The sequence below is a fragment of the Eschrichtius robustus genome, chromosome 20 (assembly GCF_028021215.1).
Source record: "Eschrichtius robustus isolate mEscRob2 chromosome 20, mEscRob2.pri, whole genome shotgun sequence".
Taxonomy (NCBI): domain Eukaryota; kingdom Metazoa; phylum Chordata; class Mammalia; order Artiodactyla; family Eschrichtiidae; genus Eschrichtius; species Eschrichtius robustus.
The window spans coordinates 11799576-11808004 of record NC_090843.1 but is presented as its reverse complement, the minus strand read 5'-3'; the positions used below and the strand labels follow the sequence as shown (position 1 = coordinate 11808004).

The window sequence follows — 8429 nt, the reverse complement described above, 5'->3', positions numbered from 1 at the left end:
GGACCCAGCCCGGTGAGCAGCCTGCGCAGAGCCCAGTGGGGGCCGGGGCCAGGTGTGTGTGTGTGTGTGTGTGGGGTCTGGGCCCAGAGAGCACCACGCTGGGAGGGCAGATCCAGGAGGGGCCGGGGCTGGAGGGGGGACTGCCCTCCGAGGGTGCCCCCAGTGAGGCAGGAACAAGAAGGGGCAGAGGAGGCTGGACACACACACCACCTGGCCTTCCATTTTCCCTCCTGCACCCCCCATGCCACCCTGCCTTCCCCGTCACCCAGAGACCCACGACCCTGCCCCCACCCCAGCTGACGCTGCACACCCCCAACAAACACATGGGCTGCGGTTCATTTAATGCTGTTTTTCTTCAATTTTCCTGGCTCAAGCTGCGTCCACTCCCATGGCCTCCACAGGGCACTCGCGAATCCCACGGTGCGCCTTGGGGGATGCTCAGCCAGCCGGGGCTGGGCGTGGTGCTACTTCTTTGCCATTTTCTCCTTTTTGATCAATTCAGAAAATTCTAGAATAGGAGACAGATTTCTAGTAAATAACCCCCTGGCTTGTGCCCCACCAAGCCCTGCAGGCCCAGCGGGAAGCCTCCTTTATGATGGGGGACCTCGTGGTCCACGGAGGCCCTGTATCCTGCCCTCCTGAGTCCTGGGTGGGGAGCAGGAAGGACCGGAACTTGGCTGCCCGAGTGCCCCACACCGTTGTCGTGTGCCCTGTGCCCAGCCAGCTTGGTGGTGGTGAGCTCACCCACCCTGGGTCTTACGATGAACCCTCAGCAGTTCCCCTCAGAGTCTCTGAGCAAGTGCTCCTGTGATCATCCTGCCTTCAGTGGGGAAACAGGCACAGAGAGGCTGGGGGGCTGCATCCTAAACAGACCCCTTGGCCCGGCTGCCCCTCTTTTAAGTCTTGCGACCACCGCACAAGTCAAGGTTTGCTGGTATTTGCGGGCAGCAAGTGGAGGCCTGGAGAGTGAGGACAGGTCCCCCGTCTGGGGCTCTGAGCCTGTGCTTGCCTGTTCCCAGGGCCATCCTCCAGGCTTGGGGTCAGCATCTGGGTGGGTGGGTGGCAGGATGATGCAGACCCCAGGGCAGCCATGGGAGCCTCAGGGAAGGCCTGCAGCCCCACAAATGCCTTTCCTCCTGGGCAACGCCCTCCCGCCTGCTCAACTCACACACAGCCGTTGGCCCACCTGACCTCCTTCCTCCTGCGTCCACCTCTGCAGCTCCTCAGGCCCTAGTCTCTGCCTCAAACCTTCCTCCCCATCTCGGAAACCCCCCATCTAATCTGCCCCCTCGATCTTCCCCAAAGCCGGCTTGGGCCACCTCTCCCCTGCTCAGAAACCTGCAGCAGCTCCCCTGGGCCCGGTGAGATGCCCAAGCCCCCTCAGCATCCCGGAGACTCAGCTTCCCCCTCTGTGAACAGGGACGATGGTGACCACCACAGGTGGCTGTAAGCTTTGGGGGATGGGGTCCACGCCCGGCAGTGGGGAGCCTGGTCAGCCCTGCACAGAGACAGGCTCTGGACGTGGAGCAAACAGTGCGAGTGACGGGGAGTGGGGGGCAGGAAAGTCCTGAGAGGTATCCCTGCCCCTCTCGTCTCTGCTGCCCCACCTTCGAAGTCAATCCTCCCGTCCCCATCCGTGTCGGCTGCTTGGATCACGGCCTCAGCCTCCTCGTCCGTCAGTGGGGTGGTGGGCCCGCTGCTGGGGAAGATGCGCAGGATGTACCTGGGGCCAGGGGTGGGCTTGGGTCAGAGCTGAGGGGGCGTCTGGCCGGTGCCCAATGGTATACAAGGTGCCTGCTCCCCACTTTACAGCTGGGGAAACTGAGGCCCAGCTGGAGAGGGGTCTCTGGTCCTGGGCCCAGTGCTGTGCCCCTGGACCCTGTTTCTAGCCTGGCCCCATCTCCCACAAGGCCTGCTGGAGCCCAGGGTGGGTACCAGGTCTTCTGGGGTGAGCGTGGTAGTTGTAGGTCGGGGAAGGGGGCCCAGAGCTCAGTACCCCCTCATCCCCAGCCACCACCAGGGAGGGGGACCAGGGCCCAGGACATCCCGTCCCCGGCCATTGGCTGTTACTTGATCTCATTCCACTTGATGAAGCCGCTCTTGTCCTTGTCCAGGGTCTGGAAGGCCTTGCGGATGACACTCTCCTGCTGCCCCGAGGCCTGGAACTTCTGCATGTACTCGAAGAACTTGATGTAGTTGAAGGAGCCTGGGGATGACCGGGCGTGTCACCAGGGCCATCCCCCTCGGGGCTGGACTGCCCTGGCCAGCAGGGCCTGGGCCCAGAGGGGGATTCCTGCCCTGGGGTGGGGGCTTCCGGGTCCTGTGCCCTCCCCCAGCCCGGGGGGGGGGGGGCTCCTGCGTCCACAGCGGGGCTGGCCCAGGGCGGGCGGGGGCGGGCTGTACCATGGTGCGTCATGTCAGTGGGCAGCAGGTCTATGTCCTTGTCCGACAGGGATGTGCCCATGGCCAAGGCCATCTTCTTCATCTGGGAGGAGAAGTCCTCGTCCATCCTGGCCCTGCAGGGAACAGGGAGCCGGCTCGGCAGGTGTGCTGGGCAGGAAAGGGTGCTCTGCCTGGACCCTGCCTGGTGCCAGCTCCTGGCCCTAGAGTGAGGACCCCAGGCACCCAGACCCCAGACAGGCCTCGGGCTGCAGAGGGTGGCTGGAAGGGTCAGCTTTCCCAGCATCCTGGGGCCCCGGCCTTGCAGAGGAACCTCGTGCCCAGGCCCTGAGGAAGATGCGTCTGAGCCCTGCCTCTTGGTAGCTGGCCACCCTGAGGTGTTACCCCACTTCACAGAAGAAGAGACTGAGGCTTTGAGACGATAAGTGATACACACGAGGTCCTTCACTCTGCTCGGAAGAGGTGGAGGTGGCGCTGTCTGACCCCTCAACGCTGCTGGGTAATTTCCTCTGTCCTTCCAGGCTCACCTCAAAGCCGCCCCCTCTGGGAAGCCTTCCTGGTTACCTGAAGCACCACCTCCTCCTGTCAGGACTCAGGGCCCAGGGCCTTGGTCTCTCTCTCCCGGACCCTAGACCGGCGGGCCTTGGTCATCCTGGCTGGACACTAGCCGCCGGCTGGGAGGCGTGCTGCGTGCAGGCCAGTCTCGAGCTGGCCCTGGACTGAGCAAGGCCGAGACCCACTCCAGCAGGATGGCCCCACCCCCTTCCCAGGTGCTCAGGAGGGCGGCCCGCTGTGCATCTGCCCTGAGGAGGTGCCCACGACAGTGTCCCCACTTCTTGGAGGTTCAGGCAGGAGCCACTGAGGCAGGCCGGGATTCCAGCTGGGCAGGTGGGGTCTGGGCACAGGGACCGGGCTGTCCTGTGCCCCCACACAGTACCTTGTGACCTGCGGAGCTCTCGGGTTGCTCTCCCCAGGGCGGGTTGGGTTCTGGGGCTCGTGGCAGAGCAGCTATTTCAGAGGCTCGTTGGCCCTCTCTGACGTTCACGGGGTGGTGGAGCCTTCTGGAACCTACTCCCGCCGCCAGGAGAGGCAGCTCAGTGACCTGCTGGGCATAAGCCAGCCAGGCAGTGGCCGGAGGCGTCTCCTTTCTCCCAGTAGAGAAGCCACGGGTCAAAGGTTGCAACTCAAGCTGCAGCGGGGGGCAGGGAGGGCTGGATCCAGCCCAGGGCTGCGTCCTGCTTCCTGACCCTGGGCGTGCCCCCCAGCTGCTCTGGGCCTCAGGCTCCTCATCTGTGAAATGGAGAGACCCCTGCCCTGCCCCTTCGCAGGGTCATGCAAGGAGCCATGAGGGAAGGAGATGGTGGGGAAAGGGTGTCGGATCCTGTGGTGGGTGTCACCCATAATGGCCAGTCCCTGCAGCCAGTCTGGGAGGTGGGGCGGGGGTGGTCAGCTGGGATCAAGGGCAGGCCCAGGCCTTGGAGGCCCAGGACAGACCCCACTACCCTGCATCCCACGGTGAGACCGTGATTCCCCTCTCTACCCTGGAATCATGGGGTCCATTCTGGAGGGAAGGGATTCCCTGGCTGCCACTCGGGGCCTTGCCCAGGGCCAGTGTCACCCCCTTTATGGAGGAGGGACAGGGCCAAATTCCAGGCCAGGTCTGGCCAAGCCTTGGGTTGACATCCTGACTGCAGAGCGCTGTGGGCGCCCTGCGCTGGGCTGTTTACCACCCTGCTCCCACCCCGTTGCTCTCCGGGGCATCCCCCCACCCCCACCCCCCATGAAGGCAGGGGAGCCTGAGATCAGCGCTGGAGACAGCAGGGGAGGCAGGGCCTGGGCCTCAGGCTGTGGTTGGTGTATTTATAGCACCTGATCCAGGGCCTGGGATGGAGTCTCACCTGGCACGCCTAGTCAGGGCAGGAAGCGGGGAGGGGCGTGGGGGGGGGGGGTACGTGGCACCGCACGGAGCCGGCTCTGCAGCCCCCTGCGCAGCCTCCTGGGGTGCTTCCAGCGCCTGGAAGGCCTTCCTCCCTCTCCTCCCGCCTCACTGCCTTCCACAGCCAAAGCTGGTCATAGCTTTAAGGCCTGGCTCCGCCCCCCCACAGACACCCACGTATGCCCAGTATTGCTGCGTTCTCTATGCCCCCTCCAAGGCTGGCAGGGCCCTCCCCTGTCCCCAGACCACTCAGGACCGCCCATGTGGCCCTCCTGGGGGCTGTGGTCTGCATCTAGCACCTGAGAGTGAATCACCAAGTTCAGATGCTCAGTGAGAAAAAGGCCTCATGGGCTGGAGGGAGGTGGGAAGGGGTGATGGAGGCCGTGGGGCCCCACTGGGACAGGGGCTGGGCACGTGGGCCCAGAGCTGGCTCAGCATGCCTGCCAGAGTTGGTGGGTCTGGGGACCTTGGAGCCTCTGTTCTGCCAGGCCCTTCCCCCACTCAGCACCGGGAGCCCTGTGAGGGGGTCTCAGCCAACCCCTACTGACCCCAGCTTGCAGCCATGCTCTCAGAGGCCCGCCTAGGCACATGTGTGCACACGTGCCCACCCCTGCAGACCCAGTTACCTTGGGGCTGCCCCTCTCCTTCCTCCTCTTTTTCTTCCCCTCCTGGACCTCCCTGGGGTTCCCCCAGCACCCAGGGCCTCCCCTTGTCCAGCGGAAGACGAGGCCCAAGCTCCTACCATGCAGCTCGGGCAGCTCCGGCCCGGCTGGGTGCCCACACCACCCCTCCCTGGGCAGGGCTCACCTTCGCCCGGCTTCCTTCGAGGGCTCTGGGAAGGCGGGTCAGGCTGGGGGTGCTGAGAAGCTGCGGGGGCTCCAGCTTTTATACCTGAAGCCGCTCGGCCTGTTTACATCTTGGGGCTGCAGCTGTCCCCCCGCCTCTCCCGGGTACTCCAGCCTGGTACTGGCCGCCCCCAGGGGCTCGCTGGCACTTGGCATGTCCACACCGGGCTGGGCAGACTGACCATTAGCAGCACCTGGCCTCCCCGAGCCTGGGGTGGGGGTAGGGAGAGTGACGACATTGCTGAGTGAGTAGGCTTGCTATCTGTCGCAAGAGGTCCCACCCTGCCTGCTGGCCTCGTGGGGGTGAGAGGGGGTGGCGGTCCAAGAGATGGCCCAGGGGGTGCAGGCCGCCAGCGTGTCCGAGACGGCAGCAGAAGACTGGACGACTGGGCCTCCTCTGATGAGAAGCCAGGCTGGGCAGCTGTCCTTTGTCCCTGGGTCACTGTGGGGGGCTGGGAGCCATGCCAGGGCTGGCTGTCAAGGCGAGGGGAGGAGAGGGAGGTCTCCGTCAGGCAGGATGGCTCCTGCAGGCACAGGGAGCAGGGCTGTGTGACCCCGGGTGGGGCTGGCCTCTCTCCCTGGGAAGGGCCCTCACAGGGCAGTCACCAGGGTGAGGACGGGGGACCAGAGAGGGACACATCGCCGTGAGTCCCTCCTGGCCGTGGCCCACCTGGAGGGGAACGGCTCACGGTCCATTCGCTTCCTCGGCCTCAGTGTTTTACAGAGTGGTGCCCCTGACGGTGCAGACGTCTGTGCAGCCCCTTTCCAACCCTCCATCGCCAGCTGTCCTCTGCGGGGGTTTCTGCCCCCGCCATTTTACATGGCGCTCCTATAGCTCTGAGATCTGCTTTCTCCGCACAAAAGTTTATCATGTGTCGCCGCACTCTGCCATGACCTAAGACAGCTCTGTGTTAGGCCAGCAGGCTGAGGATGTTCTAGTAAGTTCCTTGACTGACCACCTGCTGCTGGACCCGGAGCAGGTCCCAGTGCTTTTCTTTCTTTCTTTCTTTCTGGCCATGCCACGCGGTATGTGAAATCTTAGTTCCCCGACCAGGGATCGAACCCGCGCCCCCTGCAGTGGGAGTGCAGGGTTTTAACCACTGGACCGCCAGGGAAGTCCCAGGTCCCAGTGCTTTTGTCATCAGAGACACTGTGGGAGACCAGAGTGGGAGGACCAGGACGAATGATGGAAGTTTCCATGGTCCTGCCACGTTCCTCTCCAAAAGGGTTACCCTAAAGATTTCCAGCCAAGGCTGGGTGCCCCGCACCTCCTGCACACCCACACCTACACTGCAGTCTGGTCCCCAGCAGGCAGCAGGGACATCTCTTAACATGTCTGTACATAGAGTTGAATGTTATCCGCGTGAAAGGAGCAAGGCACCGACACTCTACAACACGGATGAGCCCTGACAGCCCCGCAATGAGTGAAAAGAGCCAGTCACAAAAGGCCACATAGTCTGTGATGCCACTGGTTATAAAATGTCCAGGAGAGGCAAATCCATAGAGACAGAAAGCAGACTGGTGTTTGCCGGGGGGCTGGGGGAATGGGGAGTTACTGTTTAACGGGTACGGGGTCATGAGAATGTTCTGGAACTAGATAGAGGTGGTGGCTGCACAATATCGTGAATGCACTAAACACTACGGAGTTGTTCGTATTAAAATGGCTTATGTTATCTGAGCACCCTCTCCGCCGGCACCTTCCAGAAGGCCCTATCTGTGCCCACCCCTGCCCAGGCCATGAAGCGAGGTCTGGGGAGCGGGTGGGCGGGCTCCTGGACCAGCACCTGCCCGGAGCTGACAGATGGCCAGTCCCCTGGGCAGCCCCTCCCGTTTCATTTCGGTTCAGAGTTGGGCCGCCCCTCCTCTCCTGAAGCCCTGGCCCTAGCTTACCAGCCCCCCTCTGGGCTGAGCTGGCCTGGAGGGGCCACGGGGACCAGCTCACAGCTCTGGGGATACCGTTGTCCCCTGTGCCCAGGCACGGCAGGCACTGTCCCCTTGGGATGCCCTGGTCTCTCGGGCCCTCGTGGGGCTGGCACTGCCCCCCACCCCGGCCTGCCTGGAACAACTTCGTGGGAGGGGTCTGGTGGGCTCTCCGCCCTCCTGCTGCAGACTGGAAACCCCTGCAGAGATCCGCAGCCCAGCCCTGCCCCATGACGTGAGTACTAGACACCTAAGAGGAATTAGCTCTTCTTTTCCAGGGAGCCGTTTTTATATAAGGATAAAGCTCTTTCAAGCCACAGCCTCCTCAGAGCATGGCGTCTCCCCCTGGCTGGCTCGGAACGCCAGGCAGCACCTTCCCGTTCCTGGGGAGGCCGGGTACCCTTGGCGGATGCACCTGCTCTGAGGTCTCTTTGGCAAATGCTGGAACCCCTCTCACCCCCACTTCGCAGAGCACAGCTGCGGTGGGTGGGCTTGTGGGGGAGAGGTTCGCCTGAGGTTGGGGCCTATCTGCGGGCAAGTTCGGGTGGGGGACAGCCTTTCCCCTTGGCACCCCTCCCGTGCACACAGAAGTGGGGGTGGGGAAGCGTGATTACAACAAGGGACATCTGTTTCCCTGCCCCCATCCCAGGCTGGGACCACATCCCCGTGCAGCAGAAAGGGGTGGGCCGGGGGAGCCCACTGGGGGGTGAGGTCCTGGCCGGCAGGGGTGTCCCTGCGGCCCTGCACTTTGGTGCCCAGCATGTGGGTTTGTGGGCTGAATCCGGGGCAGCCTTTCATGCAGAAATGCTGATGCAGGTTATTACAGGAAGGACTCAAGAGGTGCTGGCCATCCCCATGGCCCTGCCCCTGTGTCCTTTACCACAAAAGATATGTCCATGTCCTAATCCCAGTACCTTGAATGGGAGCTTGTTTGGAAATAGGGTCTTTGCCGATGTGACCCTTAAGACGAGGTCACACTAGATTAGGATGGGCCCTAATCCAGTGACTGGTTCCTTATAAGAAGAGAGACACAGAGAAGAGGGAAAGGCCATGTGGCGACGGAGGGACAGAGGCAGAGGTTGCAATGATATGGCCATGGGCCAAGGAACACCTGGGGCCACCAGGAGCTGGAAGAGGCAGGGAGGGTCCTCCCTTAGACCTTTGGAGGGAGCCCGGTCCTGCCGACACCTCAGTTTTAGATTTCCAGCCTCCAGACTGTGAGAGAATCTATTTCTGTCGTTTGAAGCCCCCAGTTTGTGGTCATTTGTTATGGCCTCCCCAGGACACTCAACAGCCCCTTCCCAGGGACCCTCTCATGTCCCCCTGCT

The 8429-nt window shown here is 63.0% G+C and overlaps 1 protein-coding gene across 3 annotated transcripts; it reads right to left on the bottom strand.

The window, feature by feature from the left end:
* Positions 1-324: 324 nt before the first annotated feature.
* PVALEF (parvalbumin like EF-hand containing) lies at positions 325-3526 on the bottom strand. 3 transcript variants are annotated; one of them, XM_068531181.1, is made up of 5 exons: positions 3338-3526; positions 2404-2516; positions 2071-2206; positions 1608-1723; positions 325-508 (listed from the first exon to the last, which is right to left on the bottom strand). In XM_068531181.1, the coding sequence occupies exons 2-5, from the start codon at positions 2507-2509 to the stop codon at positions 465-467; spliced, it is 402 nt and encodes a 133-aa protein (XP_068387282.1). In that variant the 5' UTR covers positions 2510-2516; positions 3338-3526; the 3' UTR covers positions 325-464. The 3 variants fall into 3 exon arrangements, with proteins under 3 accessions (XP_068387282.1, XP_068387283.1, XP_068387284.1); XM_068531182.1 differs by having other exon boundaries at positions 1608-1699; XM_068531183.1 differs by having other exon boundaries at positions 1608-1696.
* Between the last annotated feature and the right edge of the window lie 4903 nt (positions 3527-8429).

Bases quoted from the DNA above. Each gene is read 5' to 3' on its own strand.
- PVALEF (XM_068531181.1), bottom strand. From the start codon at position 2,509: ATGGACGAGGACTTCTCCTCCCAGATGAAGAAGATGGCCTTGGCCATG. The intron at 1,724-2,070 runs GTAACAGCCAAT...CCCTGGCCCCAG, and splicing joins ATCAAGTGGAATGAGATCAA to GTACATCCTGCGCATCTTCC. The intron at 509-1,607 runs GTGGGGCAGCAG...CTCCTATTCTAG, and splicing joins CGGGAGGATTGACTTCGAAG to AATTTTCTGAATTGATCAAA.